The sequence below is a fragment of the Microtus oregoni genome, unplaced genomic scaffold, assembly GCF_018167655.1.
Source record: "Microtus oregoni isolate MIOR12 unplaced genomic scaffold, Mior012 000005F_ref0000423, whole genome shotgun sequence".
Classification (NCBI taxonomy): Eukaryota; Metazoa; Chordata; class Mammalia; order Rodentia; family Cricetidae; genus Microtus; species Microtus oregoni.
Genome location: NW_024543064.1, coordinates 12,163,302 through 12,187,880, shown reverse-complemented (window position 1 = coordinate 12,187,880; position 24,579 = coordinate 12,163,302). Strand labels below are relative to the sequence as shown.

General features: G+C 49.3%; 1 protein-coding gene across 1 annotated transcript; it reads left to right on the top strand.

Annotated features, from left to right (window-relative positions):
* Window positions 1-708: 708 nt before the first annotated feature.
* Window positions 709-24,435, top strand: Spata21 (spermatogenesis associated 21). Its single transcript, XM_041652626.1, has 13 exons — window positions 709-834; window positions 3,054-3,199; window positions 5,704-5,893; window positions 7,178-7,443; window positions 9,165-9,213; window positions 12,273-12,721; window positions 13,232-13,323; window positions 14,495-14,632; window positions 17,080-17,151; window positions 17,263-17,380; window positions 23,060-23,238; window positions 23,800-23,983; window positions 24,378-24,435. The coding sequence occupies exons 1-13, from the start codon at window positions 709-711 to the stop codon at window positions 24,433-24,435; spliced, it is 2,067 nt and encodes a 688-aa protein (XP_041508560.1).
* Window positions 24,436-24,579: the final 144 nt, after the last annotated feature.

Here is a 24,579-nt window from a genome sequence, read left to right as displayed (position 1 = left end):
TGTCCTGGAACTAGCTCTTGTAGACCAGGCTGGCCTCGAACTCACAGAGATCCACCTGCCTCTGCCTCCCAAGTGCTGGGATTAAAGCAATCACCGCCCGGCTTGACCTTGAATTCTTGATTCCCTGTCTCCACTTTCTGGAATCATAGGCCCAGGCCACCACATCCGGTTATGAGGGCTTGTGTAAGCTAGGCAAGCACACCACCAATTTTGCTACACCCCAGCTCCTAATGGGCAGGCTTTTAAGTGTCCACTAGGGTTTTAAAGGTTCTGAGATGTCCTGCAAGACACTCTATGCTTGGTTTCGATGAGGCCAGGCTTCCATTCCTGCTAGCTCAGGCCGGCTTGAGGATGGAGCAGGACAGAGCTGTGGGAAAAGAGCCCAAGATCTGGCGTTTGCAGCAGTCCTACGGCCGAACCTATTCTAGACCTTGGGCGTGTTTCCTGAGCCTCTTCCTCAGGCTAACTATGGAAATTAAAGAATCCGATGAGCTCTTGCTACATAGGACTGGCTCCTACTTAAGTGCAGGCTCCTTTTTGACAGGCTGGGCCTGCTCCTTCTAGTCCAGACCTGCTCACCCCAGGCTTCAGGTGCAGCACAGATGCAGCCATGGGGTCTCGGGCCCTGTAAGTGGGAGTTTGACTGGATCTCTCCTTGGTAACAGCAGCTCATGCCCCTGGCTTGGGAATCTTGCTGGCTCCAGAACGATGGAAAACAGAAACATCCAGATACACCCAGAGAACAAGGAGGAAGCTCCAGCGGTCCAACCAAGTCCTGGCCTGAATTCCACCAAAAAGAAGATGGATTTGGAGTGCACTGTGTCAGTCAGTCAGGTGGGTGGGCCTTCACTTCCAGTTCTCATCTCCATCCCTAGCGCTGGTCTCCTCCTTTCCTTTTGTTGTTGTTTGGTTTTTCAAGACACAGTTTCTCTGTGTAGCTCTGGCTGTGCTGGAATGCTCTGTATACCAGGCTGGCCTCGAACACACAGATCCACCTGCCTCTGCCTCCCGAGTGCTGGGATTAAAGACCACGAAGCACCCCATCGAGCCCCCAGGCATTTCTTCATCTGGTCAAGCTGACAACAAGTCCACCCTCTGTGGACACCTGTCACCTGCCATCCAAGCATGTCCCTAACCCTTCCCACAAAGCCACCATGTTAAATATTCCAGCAAGGCATGACTCCATTAGGGGAAGCAGAGCCCTCATGATCCGGCTGCTTTCCTGAAACCAACCAGCTGTTAATCCCAGATGGGAGTCTGTGGGCCACACGTCACACATGTTTAGTCTTTTAAAGGAACCCTTGGCGAACACTCTGGGCCTTCTTTACCACCTCCTACTCATTTTCTCAGCAAGCAAACATGGGGTTCTGACCCTGCCACCTAATTAGCTCTGTGACCTCGAGGCATCTCTGAACCCCTTTCATCATTTTGTGTGTGTGTTTGTCATGGTAAGTAGAACCTGGACTAAGTGTGTTGAGGCCCTGCCTCGCTGTAGTCACCCACTAGAGTTGGCTCCCACCAGAATCATCTGGAAAAAAAAAACAAAACGAAACTTCATTCATGGGGCTAGAGAGATGGCTCTGCAGTTAAGCGCACTGACTGCTCTTCCAGAGGACCCAGGTTCAATTTCCAGCACCCACATGGCAGCTCATAGCTGTCTCGAACTCCAGTTTCTGGGGATCTGACACCCTCACACAGACACACATGCAGGCAAAACACCAATGCACATAAAGTAAAAACAAGTAGATAAAAGAGAAAGTTCATCCATTAGTTAATGAGCTACGTGAGGTTCGCTGACCTCTGAGGCTAGGAGTTATGTTGGTTTACGCTCCACCCTACTGGCAACTGATGGACAAGATGGAGATTAAAAATAAAAAACCCAGGGGTGGGTGTTGTAAAATATTATTTTAAGGTGTGTTGCTTTTGTTTATGCTCTGGAATGTTTAATGATGCAAAGATGTGTTTGATTAAATAAAATTCACCTGCAGCCACGAGGCTGCGTTAGCAAGTAGCTGACGGGAAGTTGTAGGGAGGAGCCAGGTGGAGAAGAATTTTTTGTTTTTGTTTTTTGAGACAGGGTTTTTTTGTGTAGCCCTGACTGTCCTGGAACTAGCTCTTTAGACCAGGCTGGCCTTGAACTTGCAGAGATCCACCTGCCTCTGCCTTCTAAGTGCTAGGATTAAAGGTGCTTGCCACCACCACCCAGCTGGAAAAGGTTTATAAGGAGGGGCGAGGAGAAGCATGAGAACTTCTTGGGAGACGTGAGGAGGTGGGCTGCTTGCTATTTAGCCCCTCTGAGGAGCAGAAGTGTACTTCAACCTTTGAATCGTGAGTTCTTTAGAAGGACAGAGATTTAGACAAGTTTGTCTTTGAAAGAGTTGGTGCCTGAGGGAACAAAATGTCGTCAGCTGCATCTTTGCAGCTAAACTGCTGCTGATAGCGGCCAAGGGACAGTTGCTGGCTAGGACAGTTGTATCTTAAAAGGCAGCAATAATTAAAAAAGAAAACAACAGGTGGGCCATGGTGGAACACACCCGTTGCCTTAGGATTCAGGCTGCTGCAAAAAGATGGTCAAGTTTAAAGCCAGCCTAGGCTATAAACCACAACCACTATCTCAAAAAACTAAAAAATGCTGGGCAGTGGTGGCGCACGCTTTAATCCCAGCACTCAGGAGGCAGAGGCAGGTAGATTTCTGAGTTCAATGCCAACCTTGTCTACAGAGCAAGTTCTAAGACAGTCGAGGCTACACAAAGAAACCCTGTCTAAGAAGTCCAGCATCTGGGTCATGGGACGATGGTGCTGTGTGGGAGACATCACTCTTCAACACAACCCTTGGGCTCATATTCCAGTTGGTCTACAGTTTTATGCCAGAGTTCACAACGCTAAGCAGCAGGGCCAGGCCCACCACCTACCTCCAGGCGCCCCTGGTCTTTCTTGTCCTCTCTCTCCAGCATCTCCCCAACATAGGCAGACACAGGAGGATGCACAAAGAGGAACAGAAGATGGCCCCAGCACCTCACCCTTGAGCCAACCCACTCACGTCTCTGTTTCAGGCTGGGCTTGCAGATGCCAAGGAAAAGGAGAGAGAAAAGCAGCCTGTAGCTCCCAGAGGACCAGAGGAGGAGCTCGGACACACAGGATCACTCCAGAAGGGGCCAGGGGAGCTTGAGACCCAGGAACAGCTCTCAGCAAGACCAGAGTGAGTTGCGGGGGACATCCCAGAAAAGGGGGAGACTGAGATCTAGTGGCTGCAACACTCCATGCTTCTCCCCACCTTCCTACTTCTCCCATCTCTTCCCCACCCACCCCTGCAGAGATCAAACCCAGTTGTTAGCTTGGCAAGTGTTCCCTCACTGATCGGAAGCCCTTGACCCAGTTCAGAGCACCAATCAAACTAAATTCTTTTTGTTTTTGTTTTTTTTACATAATTTATTTTTACTTTATGTGTGTTGGTGTTTTGTCTGCATGTATGTCTGTGTAAGGGTGTCAGATCTTGGAGTTACAGATAGTTGTAAGCTGCCATGTGGGTGCTGGGAATTGAATTTGGGTCCTCTGGAAGAGCAGTCAGTGCTCTTAATCACTGAGCCACCTCTCCAAACCTCTTTTGCTTTTGTTTGTTTTGAGACAGGGTTTCTCTGTGTAGCCCTGGCTGTCAACACTATCTCGAAAAACTAAAAAAAAAAAAGAAAAAAGAAAAAAGTAAAGTGCACATAACAGAAATATTTCTAAGTATTTCAGGCTGGAGAGATGGCTCAGGAGTTAAGAGCACTAGCTGCTCTTCCAGAGGTCCTGAGTTCAATTCCCAGCAACCACATGGTGGCTCACAACCATCTGTAATGGGATCTGGTGCCCTCTTCTGGCAGGTGTACACGCAGAGCACTCATAAAGATATAAACAAATTAAAAGAGAAGAAATGTTTCATTATTGCTATATGTTAAGATATGGGATTTTTTTGGTTTCGCTTTGTTTTGTTTTGAGGCAGGGTTTCTATATTATGTAGCCCTTGATGTCCTGGAACTAGCTCTTGTAAACCAGGCTGGCCTCGAACTCACAGAGATCCTCCTGCCTCTGTCTCCCGAGTGCTGGGATTAAAGGTGTGTGCCCACCACTCACCTAGGATATGGAATTTTATATGCTCACTCAAAAGTGTGTTTATTGCAGGGAGGAGGGACTCGTGAGGCCCCACTCCTCCTGAGGACCTTAGGCAGTCCATGGCTGCCAGGGAGGGAAAACATTCCTTCAGTGATGTCGCTGATGTGGAGGTGCCCGTGTGTCACCTGTGCTCCTGTCTGCAACCCTCATGAAAGTCATTCAGTCATCAACAAAAAACAGACCTGAAATGAAAAGGGGGACTGGGTGCGGGGAGAGGGAGTGGAAGGGGAAGAGAAGGTAATGAGGGGAGAACATCATCATTTTTATATCCATGTATCAATGTCAAAACGAAACCCGTTCCAATGAATTTAAATAAACTTAAAAATATACTAATGGTTTAATCCCAGCACTCGGGAGGCAGAGGCAGGCGGATCTCTGTGAGTTCGAGACCAGCCTGGTCTACAGAGCTAGTTCCAGGACAGGCTCCAAAGCCACAGAGAAACCCTGTCTCGAAAAACCAAAAAAAAAAAAACCAAAAAAAATATATATATACTAATGGAAACATAAAAAGGAAAGTATGCAGATGAAGGCTTTTTAGCATGCTAATTATGCACTGTGAATATGTAGAATACGAAGTCATGTGAAGACAGCCATTTGTTGAATCCCCTGACAGTGGGTTATGCATTAGAGAGAGCTTCAAGGAGAAAGCTCCAGGCAGGCAGTGACACGCACCTGTGACCCCAGCACAGAGGTGGCTAAGGCAGGAGGACTAGGAGTTCGAGGCCAGCCCAGGCAACAGAGCAAAACCCTGTCTAAGGAAGGAAGGGAAGAAAGGAGGGAGCCAAAGGGCTGGTGAAGAACAGAAACTCAGAGTAAAGAGGCTAGGGACACAGATTCCAATCCTGAGGCTACCTTCAGCTTTATGACCCTGTGCCCAAGTCTCTTGACCCAGTTCGTGTGTGTGTGTGTGTGTGTGTGTGTGTTTGAACCCAGGACCTTGTGCATGCCAGGCAAGTATTATACCAAAGAACTATATCCCCAGTCCAACATAAAGTCCTCTCCTTCTTTCTCTCCCTCTTTCTCCATCTGTCTCCCTCTCTCTCGATCATAGTGAGAGTATCTCATGCATTCAGGCTGGCTTTGAATTTACCATGTGGCTGAGACTATCTTTAGATCCTGACATTCCCCCCTCCACCTCCTTAGTACTGGGGTTACAGGTGTGCACCACCAGAACCCCCTTCTCTTTCTAAAAAAACACTGGAGAGATGGCTCAGTGGTTAAGACCACTGACTGTTCTAAAGGACCAGGGTTTGATTCCCAGCACCCACAAAGCAACTCAAACTGTAATTTCAAGATCTAACATCCTCACACACAGACATACATGAAAGCAAGACAAAATAAAAATAAATCTTTTTTTTTTAAAAAAAAAGATTTAGAGTGTAACCACCTCAACATTGACATTAAGGTGCTGAGACTCAGGTGTGTATCCGTCCCTCACTTATTCTCCCAGGCAATAAGTATGTAACCCTAAGATGCATAGTCCTGGACAGAGTTCTGAGAGAGCCGCACCCAGGCTGGGGTGAAGTATCTGTTGTCTGTTCTTTCCACAAGGAGCCAGTCATCTTTGGAAACTGAGGAAGGGCCAAAGGATCTACAAGCTGACCAGGAGCAAGCCCAGCCTGGCGAGGAGTGTGTGACCTCAGAAGAGCAGCCGCCACAGCCAACCATGCCAACCAAGGACCAACAGGAGGGATGGCAGAGCGCCAAGGCCAAAGAGATTCATCCCACTGAGAGCTGCCTGGTAACCCTGGGAGATCAGGAAGAGGGAACTTGTGTTGGTGGAGGCTGTGCACTGGAGCTGGCAGATGCTCAGTCTCCCTGGGTCTCTGGATGGTTCTGGCAGTTGGAATCACAGTGTTCCCCTCAGGTCTTGTTTACAGAGAGCCCCTCTGGGTGTCTTGGGGACAGGGCAGGACGAGGGTTGTATGACGGATGATGCTGGGTTTAAGAGAATGACTGTGACATATCTCACCCCGTGTTCACTGAGCCTTTGCAAGACATGCTGGCCGTTCCAAAACTTATTAACAAACAGACTTTTTACTTCCTTATTTTTCTCATTTCTACATTCATTTATAGAAGAAAACAATGTAACACAGCCCAATACAATACTCTTGGTTCTTCCTTCTCCCCTCCCTTTTTAATGAGACAAGGTTTCTCTGTGTAGCCCTGGATGTCCTGGAACTTGCTCTGTAGACCAGGCTGGTCTCACACTTACAGAGCTCCGCCTGCCTCAGCCTCCTGACTGCTGGGATTAAAGGCATATATTCTTGGTTTTTCTTCATATTGAAGCCTAGCCCCAAATCCCAAATCAGCATCATTTTTTTTTAAGACAGGGTAGTGATGGCGTACGCCTTTAATCCCAGTACTCGGGAGACAGAGGCAGGTAGATCTCTGAGTTTGAGGCTAACCTGGTCTACATAGTGAGTTCTAGCACAGCCAGGGTTACATAGACCCTTTCCCAAAGCAAGAACAAAACAAAAACAACGAAATATATATGTGTGCATATATACATATATTACAATACAAAATACACACACAAACACACACATATACACATATGTATAAAATTGGGCTGGAGAGATGGCTCAGAGTTAGGAGCATTGGCTGCTCTTCCAGAGGACTAGAGTTCAGTTCCCAGAATCCCACACAGTAACTCATAACCACCTGTAACTCTAGGATCCAATGTCGTCTGGCCTCCAAGTGCACATACATACATTCACACAGATACATACACATAAATAAAACATCTTTGGGCCAGGTGGTAATGGCACATGCCTTTAATCCTAGCAACTGGGAGTCAGAAAGCAGGCAGATCTCTGAGAATTCAAGGCCAGCTTGGTCTACAGAGTGAGTTCCAGGTCAGCCAGGGCTATGCAGAGAAACCCTGTCTCGAAACCCACCCCCTCAAAAAAAAATGTTTAGAAAAAATATACCATATAATAGAAGAAGTATGTGGAGGTTTGTCCTTCGAAACTCCCTTTAGGAAGTCAGAAGTACTTCTCAGGTCATCATCTTAATTTCCCAGGCTCTCCCCACTCAAGGAGACACAGATCATCATCTGGAAAAGCCATGCGCCTCCGGCAGCAGGAGTCAGCCACTGGAGGATGACCTCCCCAGTAACGCAAGCCTCCCACAGGTCAGGCTGCAGAAGCCCATGCCAACACCCAGCTTGGGGACACACAAGGACAGTCCCCAGGAGGCAGTGACACCCAAACCCACTGCGACTGTGGAGGAAAAAAAGGCCCGTCCTGTCTTGTCATTGGCACCAATCCCTCGACCACACAAAGAGGGGTAAGTCATCTTTCAGGGCCACCTCTGCCCTGCTTGCTGCTCCCTCACCTGTGGTGACTCTTCAGCTAAGTGACACTGGAGATGGGACCAGGGAGCCTGTAGTAGGAGCGGTGGGCTATGTTCCTGGCACCCGGCCGCCCGCATGGCTAGCTTTATACCAGAAATAATTACATGGAAACTATATTCTTTTAAACACTGCCTGGCCCATTAGTTTCAGCCTCTTATTGGCTACCTCTTACATATTGATCTAACCCATTTCTAATAATCTGTGTAGCCCACGAGGTGGCTTACGGGGAAGATCTTAACCTGCGTCTGTCTGGAGTGGGAGAATCATGGTGACTCCTTGACTCAGCTTCTTTCTCCCAGCATTCTGTTCTGTTTACTCCACCCACCTAAGGGTTGGCCTATCAAATGGGCCAACGCAGTTTCTTTATTAATTAACCAATGAGAGCAACAGATTAGAAAGAAATCACTCCCACATCATTTCCCCTTTTTTGTTTAAACAAAAAGGCTTTCATTTTATTTATTTATTTTTATTTATTTATTTTTAAACTTTTTATTTATTTATTTAACTTTATTATGTTCGTTGGTGTGAAGGTGTCATATCTCGTGGAACTGCACTTTCAGACAGTTGTGAGCTGCCATGTGGGTGCTGGGAATCGAACCCGGGTCCTCTGGAAGAGCAGTCAGTGCTCTTAACCGCTGAGCCATCTCTCCAGCCCCAAGGCTTTCACTTTAACATAGTAAGATTACATATAACAAAACAGTTATCAAGCAAGAATTATCCCCACATCAGGAGCCAGCTCAGCTGGTCAAGGGCTTACTCTGTAAGCATGAGGACCTGCGATTAATTTCCCAGGAAGAAAGCTGGGCCCAGAGGCACATGCTTGTAATCCCAGCACTAGAGAGACGGCAACAGGTGGATCCTGGGACTATGACTGGCCAGCTAGCCTAGCCAGTTCCAGGCCAATGAGAGGCCATGTCTCAAAACAACATGGAGGTTGAGGAGATGGTTCAGTGGGTAAAGACACTTGCTGCTAACCTGAAGACCTAAGCTCAATCCCCAGGAAGGAGGAAACCAATTTGTATAGGTTGTCCTCTGACCTCCACACTTGGGCTGCGGAATGTGCATGTGCGCGTGCACACACACACACACCTGCGTCAGTGAGATGGCCCAGAAGGTAAAAGTGCTTGCCACTAAGTATGGTGATCCACTGAATCCCACTGTCTGTCTGTCCTCCTCTGATTGACACCCTACAGACCCACTGAATCCCACTGTCTGTCTTTCCTCCTCTGATTGACACCCCACAGACCCACTGAATCCCACTGTCTGTCTGTCCTATTCTGACTGACATCCCATAGACCCACTGAACCCCACTGTCTGTCTGTCCTCCTCTGATTTCCACATTTGTGCTCACACAAGATGAGCAAACACATGTACTTTTTAAAAAGCTACATATATAAAAACAGTATGGTGTTTTCCATTTCTGGCTCATGAAACACCTTGGTTAAGTTGCACGCTGCCAGGCCTCAGTTTCCCCATCTTTGGTCTGTGGGTCTGTCTGCATGCAGGTAAGGCAATGAAGGTGCACTGAGGTGAAAACAAAGGGGCAAGGCTAGGGTAGCAGGCCTGAGTGTGCTGGGGGTTCGGGGCCAGTGTAAGGTGCAAGCCCTGACTTGAAACCCTGCCCCTCATGGGGGGTGGGTTCTTCTTTGTTTAGAGGTGAAGCTGCGGAGACCAAGGCAGCACCAAGGCCTCTTCCTCCACCAGTAAGTCGAATCAGAGTGGGGATGGGAGAGGGGGGAAGGAAGTTGGGGAAGGCTAGAGGGAAAATGGTAGACAGAGAAACATTTTCAGGCAAACTGGGGTAAGTGTAAGTGTAAACCTATGCATGTGTTATGTGTTTGATCTATAGTTTATTCATTTTTAAATTACAAATCCTAATGTCCTATTGTGCATGTACAAGCTCACCACATGTCCATACCACAGGAGTGGAGGATCTCTCCCTCCATCATGTGGACCCTGGGGATCAAACTCAAGTCAGGGTTGGTGGCAAGTGCCTCTACCTGCTAAGCCATCTCAAAAAGTCAAATTATGGGTTTTTGAGATGGATCTCCTATAACCCAGGCTGCCCTAAAACCCCCTATGTAGTTGAGAATGATCCCCAAACCCTAACCCCTCTGGTTTCTGCTTCCCAGGCGCTGGGAGTATGTGTGTATGCTACTGGGGGCCTTGGTGTGTCTGCCTGGAGTTGGCAGTCAAAATGGATCACACTCGAGAGCCCTTGAGTCCATCCCAGAACTGCTCCACATTGGCATAGAGTCCTACTGCCCTCTGCCCTCAGTTCCAATCTGCTTCTCTGAATATCTGCTGGCTTCTAGCCAGCCCCATGCCACCAGGTCTGCCACTTTTCTTCTGGTCTCTTGAGTTGATGGTACAAGCTTAGACTTTCCACCTACCATCATCCTCAGCCCTTACCACACCTGCCTATCTTCACACCACATCCCCAGCCACACCCCAGCCCTGAACATTCCAGGTGCAGCACAATGTACAAGGCTTGCCACTGGCTTCTTTCTGGAGTTACCACGTGCGTGATTTATTTAGCTGATGCCCAGCGACGTCACCCTCTACCTCCATTCCACCATGTCCTTGCAGCCTCCAGCCATTGCCACTGAAGAAAATAGGATGAAAAGATCCAGCTTCAGGGTTGAAAAGATGGCTCAGTGGGTAAGAGCACTGGCTGCTCTTCCCGAGGACCTGAGTTCATTCCCAGCACTCACAGGGCATCTCACAACTATCTGTAACTCCAGGATCCAACACCCTGACACCAGAGGACCTGAGTTCGTTCCCAGCACTCACAGGGCATCTCACAACTATCTGTAACTCCAGGATCCAACACCCTCACACAGACATAGATGCAGGCAAAACACCAATGCACACAAAATAAAAATAAATAATTGAAAAGAGAAAGAAAGAATAAAAGAAAAGAAACAAAGGAAGAAAGGAAAGGAAGGAAGGAAGGAAGGAAAAAGAGAAAGAGAAAGAAAGAAAGAAAGAAAAGAAAGAAAGAAAGAAAGAAAGAAAGAAGGAAAGGAAGAAGGAAGGGAAGGAAGGAAAAAAGGAAGAAAGAAAAGATCCAGCCTCAGTCAGGCCTTTAATCCCAGCACTCAGGAGGCAGATCAAGACCAGTCTGGTCTATAGAGTTCCAGGACAGTCAGGGATACACAGAGACCCTGTCTCAAAAACAAAAACTAAAGAAAGAAAAAAAAAGAATAAAGAAACAACCATGAAGCCTTGAAACTCCCAGCTTAAATATCCAAGCTCAGATGGCATGAGCTCTCCTCAGATCACAGACCAGAACAGGCCTTGTGGCCCCCACTGTAGTTGTTTGATTTTTATTTTTAACTCTTAGGGGATCCTCTACCCATTTCCCAATAAATACACAGAGACTTATTCTTACTTATGAATGCCCAGCCTTTGCTTCGCTTGTTTCTAACTAGCTTTTTTTTTAAAAAAAAAAAAAAAACTTTAATTTTTTTTTGTTTTTTTTTGTTTTGTTTTGTTTTTTTGTTTTTTTTCGAGACAGGGTTCCTCTGTAGCTTTGGGGCCTGTCCTGAAACTACCTCTTGTAGACCAAGCTGATCTCGAACTCACAGAGATCCGCCTGCCTCTCCCTCCTGGGTGCTGGATTAAAGGTGTGCGCCACCACTGCTGGCTACTTTTCTTTTCATATCTTTCCTTCTTACTCTGTGGCTGGCTGTGTGGCTGGCCTCTGGCGTCCTCCTCTCCTCCTTTTCTCACTCCTCCCTGAGTCTAGATTTCTCCTCCTATTCTCTCTGCCTGACAATCCTGCCCATTTGTTTCTCCTGCCTAGCTATTGGCCGATCAGCTCTTTATTAGACCCAATCAGCTGTTTTAGACAGGCAAAGTAGCACAGTTTTAAAGAGTTAAATAAATGCAACATTTTAAAAAAAAAGGCAATACATCTTTGCATCATTAAACAAACATTTCACAGCATAAAAAATGTAACACACCTTAAACTATATTCCCTAATACTAGAGTTACAGATTTAGAACCTCCAGTAGAAGCTGGGATTAAAGGTGTGCAGCACCATGGCCAGCTTTGCTTTACTTTTACAAAAGAGAGAACTAAGGATGGGCCTCAGAGGTGCAAGCACTCCTATCATCAGCCAGACCTTAGGCTTGATCCTTAGCATCAAGAAAAGGATACTGACAGGAATGAGTGATGGAAAAATGCCAGGATGCTGATGGGAGTAAGTGATGGAGAAAGACTGAGATGCTGACAGGAGTAAGTGGTGGAGAAAGACTGAGATGCTGAGGGGAGTAAGTGATGGAGAAAGACTGAGATGCTGAGGGGAGTAAGTGATGGAGAAAGACTGAGATGCTGAGGAGAGTAAGTGATGGAGAAAGACTGAGATGCTGACAGGAGTAAGTGATGGAGAAAGGCTGGGCTAAAGAAGGTATGTTGACCCAGGGATGGGAGGACCAGATGTAGGTATGGTTGGCTCTATGGAATGAATGAGGAACAACAGTTGAAGTGCTCATATGTGCTGGGACACCTGTGTGAAATAGGCATCAGGAGTGAGGCAAGGTCACTGCCAGCTGTGTGAGCTGCAATGAAGGAACTTGGCTCACTCAGGAACATAGCTTGGGTCCCGGGGTGGCACATGGAGATCTGGAGTATCTCCACCACAGTTTTGGAGAGGAAAGGACAGTCTGAACATCCTCAGTCGTTCTGCAGGAGGTTAGCAGCTCTGTAGCCAGTCTGGCTGGCTTCTGGTATCCCACATGCCTTCACCTGCCCTCAGGAGGAAAGAAACATTGAGAAGAAGGAGCTGGGCCAAGGGCAGAAGCAACGGCAGCAGGCTTCAGCAGCTGCAGGAACTCATGCATCTGGGAACTCCCGTCGGGGCTTCATGAAGTGCCTCCTGGAGGTGGAGGAGCAGGAAGAAGTCACCCATCGGAGGACTTTGAAAGCCCGGACCCTGACAACCCGGAGGTCACCCAGGACTTCTGTCTCCACCTCAGGCCCCATCAGAAACTCAGTCCCCACCTTGCCTCTGACCTTGCCTGAACCCTCCACCTCAGCTCCAACTACTGTCCCACTGTGGGTCAGACCACCAGCCCCTGGGCAAGCCCCTGCCTCTGTGGGGTCCCCTAGTTCAGTCCTGTCAGCTCCCACCCAGGACCTGAGCTGGAGATGGCCAGAGTTCTTGCCCCAGGGCAGTGAGAGAAGCCTGAACTATGCCAAGACATGGTAGGAGCCACCTCCCCATCTAGACAGGGTCCCACGCTTACAGTCTATGTCCAGCGTGGGCCCTCGCATCTCCTTCTACACTCTCAGGAGTCCCCCCCTCAACTCTATCTCCTTTCTGTGCTTCCCAGCAAGGGTCTCCCAAGTTCCAGGTCCCTTTTCCAAGCCCTCCTTCCCTCCTTTCTCTTCTTCCTGGTGCTGGAGGTGAAAGCCAGGGTTTCACACATACTAGACAAACACTCCACCCCTGTAGTGCACCCCCAGTTCCCCCCACCATCTAGTCTCCCCACTCCTGCCACCACCACCATCAAATGAACCACCTATGGCTTTGCCTCATTCCCTTGGGTCTGCCTCTCCTGTCACTTGTGACTGCTGACCACCAAAGTCCCTCAGAATTTCCCTAACCTGTGCTGCCCTGGCTTCCTCTCCCCTGCCTTGGGTAACCTGGGCAGAGGCAGGGGCAGAGGCAGGCAGGAGGTGGTTGCAAACTTTCCTGGGTCTATTGTTCTGCAGGCAGGAGCCAGAAGAGCATGGCCTCTTCAAACTCTACCAGAGTTGGGAGGAGCAGCGGTCTGAGGAGCACCTCACCCTGAAGCAAGAGGAAGGTGAGCACCTACACCACTGCCCTGCTGACCCACTGTCTCATCACACCAAGCAGTGTCCCCAGCGGGGGGTCAACTGCACTTGGCCTAGGACACAGAAGAGGAGGTGGGCCACCTCCCCCACTCCAAGCTACTCTTTAGAGGCAGCTTAGAGGAGAGACAGGGTCCCCCAAGAACCTTGCCCATCCTAAATAACCCCTCTCCATTTAACAAGGCTACCAGCCCTGAACAAGCCCCTACTTCCCATCACACCCTGCCCCACTAACAAAACTGAACAGTGCTGAACTCCTACCCTGGGTAAGGTCTCTATGGTCCTTGGGGATGCCCTTTGACCCTACTTTCTCATCCTGGGCTGTCCCTAGAAGAATGGATGTATACTATTGTGGGATATTTGATCACACTGTAAACCCCAAGATTGTGTTAATAAAATCAACCTTGGGTCAAGAGGTGGAACCAGCAACTGGTTAACAAGAAGTAGCCATAGAGAGTAAGAGGGAGTCCAGAAAATGGACTAGAAATGCACAGGAAGTAGGAGGGAGGGACTTTGGGTTTGGCGGTCCTTTTTGGTGTGGGACTACAAAAGAGAAGCTCTCTTTCTGAGATGCTAAGGAAAACGGTTGGCTGGTTGCTCTCAGCCTCTCTGAGCTAGCAGGTTTTCTCCCCAGCATCTGACTCCTGAGTCTTTACTGGTAAAATCTGTAAGATTCGAGATTAAGTTTAAAAGCGATGAACCCTCCTGTTTCACACTTCCTTCCCAAGGTCTAGAACCTTCTTGGCCAGAGCAGCTCTTTTCCTCAGATCTTCCAGAATGTTGTCATTGACCCACGGGAATAAAACCGAGGAACAGGGCTGGATACCAACATCTTCCTTGTGGCACACGCACGCATGCACCAAGCACACCACGCATATTACACACACCCCACATGCCACACAAAAGCTAAAAGAAGCCGGGCGGTGGTGGCGCATGCCTTTAATCCCAGCACTCGGGAGGCAGAGGCAGGTGGATCTCTGTGAGTTCGAGGCCAGCCTGGTCTACAAGAGCTAGTTCCAGGACAGGAACCAAAAGCTACGGAGAAACCCTGTCTCGGAAAAAAAAAAAAAAAAAAAAAAAAAAAAAAGCTAAAAGGAAGAAACGCAGGAGTGACTCACTTGGTCACCCTGTGTCCCTTGACAGCCTTCCGCAGCTACTTTGAGATCTTCAACGGCCCTGGTGAGGTGGATGCGCGGAGCCTCAAGAACATCTTGCTCCTAATTGGCTTCGCCCTTACCCCAGCACAGGTGGAAGAGGCCCTGATGAGTGCCGATGTCAATGGTGAGCAAGGGGTCTTCCCTGAGTTCCAGCTAGGGGCTGCACCCACATGTGGGCTCCTTGATGGAAGGATCCTTCCTGGCATAAACCCTCAGGGTCAGCGTCCAGTGACCCTAACATCTGAACCCATTGGGTTTGCATTTTTCTTCCACCCCGGGGCTCACCAAGGCTCTAGCAAGCTGGGCCTGGTTCCGGAAGTTGATGTTCCCAAAATCACTGTACAATGCCATCTCTGGGAATCCAGAGGTGACCAGGACCCCCCTCTCCTGACCAATGGTGTAAGTGACCTCAGCTGGCTCTGCACATCAAGTGTCCTCCATGACCCTTGCATGTCTTTTACCAGCCTTATGGCTTTGGTCAAGTCACTACAGCTTGCTAGGCCTCAGCTTCTCTGTGCTATTGGGAGCAACATCCTCATCAAGTTCTCTCAGATAAAATGGGGGAGCCAGGCCGAGGGTGGGAGCCAGGCCTGCGGGTCAGGAGGCAGCAGCTGTTAGCATTACCCACGTGACGAGTATGGAATGCCTTCTGTGGCTATTCCTGTGCAGGGCTCCGAGAATAGAGATGTGTAGGACAAGCGAGCCCTGCGGTCCTCAAGGATTCCCAGACAGTTACTGCCACAGGGCAAGAGCTGACACAGAAGCAAAGCAGAGCAAACAGAAACAGCAGCTTGGAAGATGGGGGTCAGGAAGAAAGGCTTCCTGGAGGAGGTGCCACTCAAGCCAAGTGGTAAATCAAATAGGAGTCAGGCAAAAAGGAAGTAGTAGCTCCTGAGAAGTGAGCTTGAGGCACTTGTGTACGGTGGAGTGGAGTGTGGCCTGACACAGGGAAGAGAAGGGTCATGTGGGACCTGCATCCTGACCACCGCTCACGACTGCTCCTTCCGCCACTGCACAGAGTCCTCACACACATTTCAAGGGTGTGTGGCGAAGCAGCAGACTGTTGACCTAGGAAGACAGAGGTTCTGGGACTCAACCCTAGCTGACCTAGCTCTGCCGATGTGGATGGGGGGCAAGCACCTCAAGCCCTACCTGTGACCAGGGTTAAGTCCAAAGCATCCCGTCCCTGTTTTTACACCTTAGTCCATTGTCAAGAAGCTCAGAGAACATCAGTGGAGTTCCCATCAGATTGAACCCTGGGACTTGGCGTGGGACAAGTTGTGCAACTCTTGTCTCTCAGGGTCTTAAGTTCCAGGTGTCACATGTGTGACAGGGATTTAGGAGACAGTCTGGCGAGGGATCTGACTCGGTCTGAACCTCTGAGAAAGGGGAGGTGACGTGGCTTAGCTGCAAACACGCCCTGAGTTTGAGCCCTAGAACTCACATGTGGGAGGAGAACACCAACTCCCAGAAGATGAGTTCTCACTGCCACACCTGGGATGTGGCAAGCATATCGCCTCCCCTCACATAAAAGAAATAAAATGGAACAATGAGGAACCATGGCAGGAAGGGGGAGACATCTGTGACCAGGGAGCAGCACAGAGACCTCGAATGGGAGGAATATGGGCTTCTGGGCAGTATATCTTTCCTGCCAGGGAGGTTGGCATGAGATGAGGCTGTTAACAGAGTCCAACGGGTACTGCAGGGCCCTAAAGTCTAGCTAGAATCTGGTAGGTCATTCTCAGTAATGACAGTTGCTGGCCTTTAGTGGGCACATGCTATGTGTGCAGCCCTGCTGACTATCTCCACTCCATAGCGAGAAAACTAAACCATCCTGGGATTCAGAAACTTGACCCAAGTCACATGAATGGGAAATGGTGGACTTGGGTTTTCGACTCATAGTGCTGTCTCAAGAATGTAAGTACAAGCTGGGCAGTGGTGGCGCACGCCTTTAATCCCAGCACTCGGGAGGCAGAGGCAGGCGGATCTCTGTGAGTTCGAGGCCAGTCTGGTCTACAAGAGCTAGTGCCAGGACAGGCTCCAAAGCTACAAGTACAAGGGCTGGAGGGATGGCTCAGTGGTTAAGAGCACTGACAATTCTTCCAGAGGACCCGGGTTCGATGCCCAGCACCCACATGGCAACTCACAACTGTCTGTAATTCCAGTTCGAGGACCTGACAACCATGGCAAAATACCAATGCACATAAAATAAAAATAAGCTTAAAAAAAAGTACAAGATCCAGTAGTTTCTCATATTCCTTGACACAGTCTGTGTAGCTAAGGCTAGCATGGAGCTGGCTATGTAGCCAAGGATCACCCTGAAGTATTAACCTTCCTCCCTCTACCTCCAGGTTTACATGCATGCTAGGCAAACACTCTACCCACTGAGCTACAAGCCCTGTCCTGGTCCAACAGCCTCTAGCTACAAGATTGTAGCTTGAACTGGCACTGCCATTACAATTTGCCCCCTGGGTTGGGGTGGGGGAAGACACCAGGGCCACACCTAGCTTGCAGTACCTGGGCCTGTTGCAGAGGGTCCCTGTTCACCCTGTTATTTCTCTGACACTGCAGGAGACGGTCATGTGGATTTCAAAGACTTCTTGGCAGTAATGACAGACACCAAGCGTTTCTTCTGCTCTGTGGGTGAGCAGGGGTCAGCCCAGGGGAGTCAGAACTGGAAGCAGGACCTGGAGGCTGATGGGGTACATCAGAGGCCACCTAAGAGTAACAGCAGTCACTATTCCATGTCCCCAGAACAGAATGTCCTGATGGATATGTCGCCCCCGAACCCCTACACACTGTTCTTTGAGATCCTCTCTCTGCTGGTGGAGATGCTGGCCCTGCCGGAGGCGGCCCTAGAAGAGATCACAAAGTAAGAGGGGCCGGTTGGCTGAGGGTGGGAGACGGAGACAGAAGCGGCAGCTAGTGCTTCAGCAGCTAAAGATGATTGAGGGTTAAGACACTCAGGAGTCCCAATTAAACAGCCTTAACAGAAGAGGAATGCATCATTCAAATAGTCGGCCAGGGCCTCAGGAATGGCTGGATCCAGGACACTGGATGATACCATTAAAGTTTTATTTCTCCACCTCTCTATCTCAGGGTGCTGGCTTAAAGCTCAGCCAGGTTCTCCCAGTGGGAAGGGTGGTGATGGCAGCCCGATGCTCACAGTCCTCCTGGTTCAGCAGTTTCATCAGGACCACAGTGAACCTTCCTGAAGCACTAGAACACCCTCAGAAAGAGAATCTTGCAGGAAGGGTGATGGGCAGGCAGTGGACAGTTCAGCCTCCCAGAAGGGTAGTGGACAGGTCAGCCTCCAGAAAAGGGTAGTAGGCGGCTCACCCTCCAGGAAGGGTGGTGGGCAGGTCATGGACAGCCCAGGAAGATATGACTACAGGCTAAGTAAACATGATGTCTCTCAGGCTGAAAGTGACGGGTGGAGGTGGCAGGCCCAGCTGATCCCTGAACCTTGCCCTCACTTCCTGACCCTAATGAGCATATTTTAATACTTGCTGGTCATGTGGTGGATTTATTTTTAGCCTTTTGAGAATTCTCCACACTGATTTCCATCCCACCAGCACTGGGTAAGGGCTCTCCTTTCCCCACGTCCTCACCAGCATCTGCTGCCAGCTGTTTTCTTGGTCTTCATTATTCAAGGTGAAGTTCTCAAATTGCTGTTGCTGCTGCTGCTGAACACACCGAGGTCTTTCATAGCCACTTGTATTTCTTTTGAGGACTATTTACATCCTTGGCCCAGTTTTTAACTGGATGGTTTGTTTTCTTGACTCAGTTCTTTTTTGTTGTTTGGCTTTGTTTTTTTCAAGACAGGGTTTCTCTATGTAGCCCTAGCTGTCCTGGAACTCACTCTGTAGACCAGGCTGGCCTGGAACTCACAGAGACCCACGTGCCTCTGCCTTGTGAGCCCTGGGATTAAAGGTGTGCACCATCACTGCCTGGCTTTTGAGATCTCTGTATATTCTGATTATCACTCCTTGGCAGACGTACAGCAGGCACAGTCTCTCCAATTCTGCATGTTTCCTCTCCCCTCATCGTTCCCTTAGAGGAGTTAGGCAGGATTACAGCACTGGCATAAGACATCACAAGGGGGTTGGAGAGATGGCTCAGAGGTTAAGAGCACTGGCTGCTCTTCCAGAGGTCCTGAGTTCAATTCCCAGCAACCACATGGTGGCTCACAACCATCTGCACTGAGATCTGGTGCCCTCCTCTGGCGTGCGGGCATACATTGAGGCAGAATGTTGTATACATAATAAATAAATCTTAAAAAAAAATAAGACATCACAAGGGTCTCAGGAGACATTTTACTTTGTATAGCAGCCAATGTGATCAGCTAACATCACTCATTTTTGAGAAAACATCTATCAGATACCAGAGGATAACCATTGGTCTTCCTCCCGTTTCCTCCCACCCCCTTGAGACAGGGTCTCATGTAGCCCAGGATGGCAATCTCCTGTCTCAGATCCTCTAGTCTCTCAGGTTACCCATCCTGTCCCCTGGAGTCCCTCCTTCCCTTTTCACTCCATCCCTAAACTACACCTCTAGCCCAGGAATTAGTGGTTCTTTCTATAATGGAAGGTGGCCGCTTAGCTCCCAGCTTGTTTGCACAAGTGCATTTACTTCAGAAAGGACATCTTTACAAAATGCCTACAGGCTCTAAGAGACTGGGCCCCAGGGCACGAGGTGAGAGTTAACTTTTTCTTCCTTTTTTTGTGATAGGATCTGTGTTATCCCAGCTGGGCTGGAACCTGAACTCCTCCAGCTTCAACCTGTGCCCATAACTCCCAAAGGCTAATAACCTTAAATTGGCTGAGACTTGGAGATCAAGCTGGTCTACACAGTGAATTCCAGGCCAGCAGGGGCTGCAAAGTGAGACACTGTCTCAAAAAATAAAATAAAAATTCAAGTTTCACTAAGGGCACATGTAGCTCAGCTTTGACTCCAATTAGATACAGCTGAGGATGACCTTCAAATTCTGATGCTCCTGTCTCTAGGATTACTGGTGTGCACAACCATGCTTGGTTAATTTGGTGCAGAGGTCAAACCCAGGGGATTCATGCACGCTAGCCAAGTACTTCAAGTACTTCATCAGCTGACCAACCACCCCACTACACATATACAGTCAGACTTTTTTTGGACTGCCAGCTCTTGAATAATGACACAGAAACTTTTTATTAATTATGAAAGCTTGACCTTAGCTTAGGCTTGTTCCCAACCAGCTCTTATAATCTTATAACCTACATTAATTTGTTTATATTAATCTACATTCTGCCATGTGCTCCCCCCACATCAGATACTTCCCAGAGTTCTTATCTCTTCCCAGAAGTACTGCCTATCCTCTACCACCTAGCTATTGGCTGTTCAGTTCTTTATTAAGCCAATCAGAAGGTGTCTCAGGCAGGTGAGCTAAAACAGATATATCTTCACACAGCACGGCATTCAACAGCCTGCAACAGAAACACCTTTTCTCACTCTAAATGCAAATGAGTTCAAGCCATAAAGCTCAACAACTCTTACAATTTGGTGATTTCTTTGATCCAAGACTCATAACTGTTTCTGTGGCCACTATACAAACGCCAATACAAAGATGTATTCCCAGCACTCAGGAGGCAGAGGTAGGCGAATTTCTGAGTCCGAAGCCAACCTGTCTATCGAGTGAGTTCCAAGACAGCCTCAGCTACACAGAGAAACTGTCTCAAAAAGACAAAAAAGCATATCCCTACTTTGCTCACAAATTAGTTCCTGTCGCTTTGCAAGCCCTTCCCACGGAGCTACAGTTGGTCCAGTACGTTATTTTCTTGAACGACTCACCCTTTGGTTCTGCAAGTCTTCAAGAGAGTTGATTTTAGAACTGACTCCCTAATCCTAGCACTCAAGAGGTGGAGGCAGAAGGATCAGCAGCTCAAGGCCATCCTTGGCTACACTGAGTTAGAAGCCAACCTGGGCTACATGGGACTGTCAAGAACTACAAAGGCACAAGCCAGCTGTCTGTAGTGTGCACCAGGCCCTTTGCAGGGGCAGTGTGTGTGTGTGTGTGTGTGTGTGTGTGTGTGTGTGTGTAGGTACACCCAGGAGGCCAGGGAAGGTATCTGTAGCTGCAGTCACAAGCAGTTTTAAGCCACCTGACATGAGTGCTGGGGACTGAGCCTGGATAGTCTGAAGAACAGAAAGTGTTTTTAGCCACTGAGCCATCTCTCCGGTCCTGTTATGAACTCTTTTTGTCCCTCTACATTAGCACTGTTTTCCATGGACATACCTTCTTTTTTTGGGGTTCATGCCAGACCAAAGTTTCTTGACAACGAATGGGAGGCAGGGTTTCTAGGACTGTGCATGGCGGCCAGCGGCAGTGCATTTAGTCTTTGCTCACTGGGTAGTCTAGCTGGTACAGAAACCTATAGGGCAAGTCAGTTAAGGAGCAGGTCTCCAGTTGGCTACAATTTATACCAGTTCGAACTATTCTTGGACTAGAAGCAGCGAGCAAGGAGACAAAGCTGCCCAGGTACCCAGGTTCCTAGGGAAGCAGAGGGAAGAACAAGTGATATACTTTAGAGCTGACTGGCCCAGCTTCAGTCTGCCTTCTCAGTCCCAGAGCCAAAGTGACCCTCTCTATTCTTCTTTCCCTGTATTGTTTTGGGGGTAGCCTTGGTTTCACAGAAAAGACAGATTCAACCTCTGACTATGGGTAACTGTGGACTTGGCTTTTTTCTTTTGTTTTTAAAAGATTTATTATGTATACAGTGTTTTGTATAAGCACGTAGGAGGCAAGAGGTCAAAGGATCACCATGAGTTTGAGGCTAGCCTGGGCTAACAGCCAGTTCCAGGACAGCCAAGGCTATAAGACCAGTCTCTAAATAGAAATAATTTATTATGTATGGTGTTCTGCCTGCATGTATCCCTGTAGGCCAGAAGAGGGCACCAGATCTCATTACAGATGGTTGTGAGCCACCGTGTGGTGGCTGGGAATTGAACTTAGGGCCTCTGAGCCGTCTCCAGCCCAAAACTGGCTTTCTATCATCTCAACTCACTTTCCATGAGGAATAGGGAGGCCCCAGCAGAGCCAGCACCCAGTCCTGAGGGCCTGAAGAGCATACTCAGCCTTCATAGCACTCAGCAGCCATCAGGTTCCAGCTCCTCTGGCCTCCTTCCCACCTCCTGGCCTTTGCTTGTGCCATTCCTTGGCCATGAAGGCTGGAAGGCTCTTCCTCCAGACGGCTGTTGGGTTTGCTACCCGCCTCATCCGCTTATCACCATGAGCAAACAGCCCCTTGTCACTACCCCATCCCTTCCTTTCCCTCAGAGCATCCATCACTCCTCACACAGTGGTATCTTTTGAATATGGCCTAAGGCAGCCATTCTGTGTCCAGGCAGCTCACTCAGAGGGAGAAGGAAGGGAAGGGGGTAGGTGGCAGAGGGAGAAGCAAGACAAGGACGCATCACTAAGTTGCACACCCCTGGATCTGAAGAACTGTGTGCAGCATCTTGGGAAGAGAGGGGAATGCTTTATTATACCCTGGCCTCCAACTCCTGGCCCTTTAATTCCTGTGAACCTCTGCATTCCATGCGTCCGAAGCATCCTAGGGCAGCCTTTTGAGTCGTCCCTACAGAAATGAGTGCTGCAGCAGGGGCTGGAGTGAGAGGGGCTAACACATGCGCAGGGTCCTTGTGTGTGACAGCCCTTTGCTCCAGGCCAGCGAAAACAGTTAACACACTGTTTGCTGGGGTAGGCACTCAGTAAGGTAAAAGGCAAGTGATGAGCGGCTCATGAATGTCATGTCAGCACGAAGAAGAGGTCAAAGGATAAAATGAGTTGGAGGCCAGCCTGGGCTACAGCCAGTTCCAGAACAGCCAAGGCTATATAGGAAGATCTGTCTCCAAACAGAAGTAAAAAGCAAGCAGGCAAGCTTGGGGTGGGAGCCTGGCTAGCAGCTTAGATGAGGTGGAGCCCGCTGCATGGCTGGGTTTGTTGTTTCAAGACAAGGACTTCAGGTATCCCAGGATGGCCTAGAACTCACCTTGGCTACAGCCAAGGATGACTGCATTGCTGAGCCTCCCACATCTACCTCCTGAGTGCTAGGATTACAGGCACCTGCCACCATGCTCGGCCTAACGATTTACCAAGGTTTTCCGCAAGCTAGGCAAGCACTCTAGCAGTTGCGCCACATCCCCAGCCCTGCTTGGCTGGTTTACAAGCAGAAATGTATCTAAGCAAAAACATAAGTAACAGAAAGTGTGTAATACATACCAATCTCTACACGGCTGGTGCCGAGACGGGTCTCATCCCATGTGCAATCCTCCAGCATACACACATCCAGCCCCCATCTTAGCAGTGTGGCGGAGAGCTGAAGCTCAGACGTGAAGTGGCATGCAGCGACAGGGCAGACAGAACCATTTCCTTGTATTTCATAAGGGGACTACATCTCCTGACTCCCCAGGCTTCAGTACTGCCACAACTGGCCCAGCCAGAACTGGGGGGCGGGGGTCAGGAGGAAGGGGTGAATTAACCACAGCCAGGTTGAGCTACCAGGCCTTGCCTCCTCAGCTACTACCAGAAGAAGCTGAAGGAAGGCACCCCCAAGACCCGAGAGATGGAATCGACTATGGGCGGGCTGCGATCGAGGAAGAAAATGCCTTACAACTCTCAGCAGCAAGCAGACAGCTTAGAGGGCCCAGATCGAAGGGTCCTCAGGATCCTGAGCCGGCTGAAGCAGCAGAACTATGGTATGGACCCGTGAGCAGCCTGGGCTGGCAAGCAGATTCCCCTAGATGAAGCCCAGGAGTTAGCTGTGTGGGAACTGTGACCAAGTCGGGCTAGTCTATACCACCCAACATCCAGCTCCATGCTTTGAACTCGACCTTCCCACTGAGCTGAGGCTGTCCCAGGAACTACTGTGTGAGAGCCCGCCAGGGTCAGTTCTACTGCGCAGCCCTTTGCAGGTGTGCCCTATAATCTCCACACTCGACTGAAATGGGAACTAAGGAAACTTCAGTGACTTCCCCAGCTAGTATGCCGGCAAGGGCAGTTTGCACTTAGGTTCACCCCCAAATTGTGTGCCTATTCTCCTGGGCAAGCTTCTTTACGCTATGGCCAGCCTTGACTCTATGCTTAGCCCTCAGCATCGTACACATCCCTGTCATCTACTGTGCAGTGGATACCAATACCCTCTCCGTCTTTAGAGGCTCAGACATTAAGGGTTCGCCTAAATTCACTCTATTATGTGGCAAACCGAGGGTTTCACCAGGCTGGCCATGCTCCCAATTCTCGTTTCCCTCCTATTCCAGCTGCCAATATGCAGAGCCCCTATGCCCAGGTGCCCTGCATCCCACTCTGCCCACGGCTGGAGAAGAAGGCAGTCCGTCGAAAACAGGGTAGCCATAACCATTCGGTGCTGGATCAGTGTGTCTCTACAAGCCTGGGCCCTGACCTCCATGGCCTCTTCTTCCAGTCAGGACAGCAAGGAAGCAGGTGGGTACTGAGGGCCAGGGCCTCTTTCTAAGAGACTATGTTGGGAAATCCTTTACTCCAGGGAGGATGGATGGACAGACAGGGCAGGAAAGACAGCATCCTTTGCTGAAAGCCTGTGTCCTGAGCATTAAGCAGCTGTGACCCTAGTGTCCTCAGGATGGTGGTGTTCCCTGTTTCTCAAGCATGGGAACTCCTTGGTTGAATTACGGGAAGCTTAGAAAACTGGGAAGGAGATGTTCCCTTCAGAGTTCCTAGGGCTTGGGATCAGCCCCTCAGGTTCCACTCCATCCAGAAGCGGCCTCTCCCTGAGTACATGGGATGACTCATGAACCTGGCAGGAATAGGGGAAGAGGGCCAAATATGCCCTCTCTTTCTGCCCACCTCTCCTCCCCAGGGAACACAGCTCTGACAGCAGAAAGTGGCTTAGCTCCGTGCCAGCCCGAACCCACTGATCGTCTGGAATCCTGGCTCCAGAAGTTCAAGGCCTATAGACAGCTGGGCTGTGGGGCAGGGCATGGTTTTGGGAGTTTGCTTTCATGGCCTGGTAAGCCAATAAACACCAAGAACCTCAGCCTCCGCACTTGATGTTGGTCTCA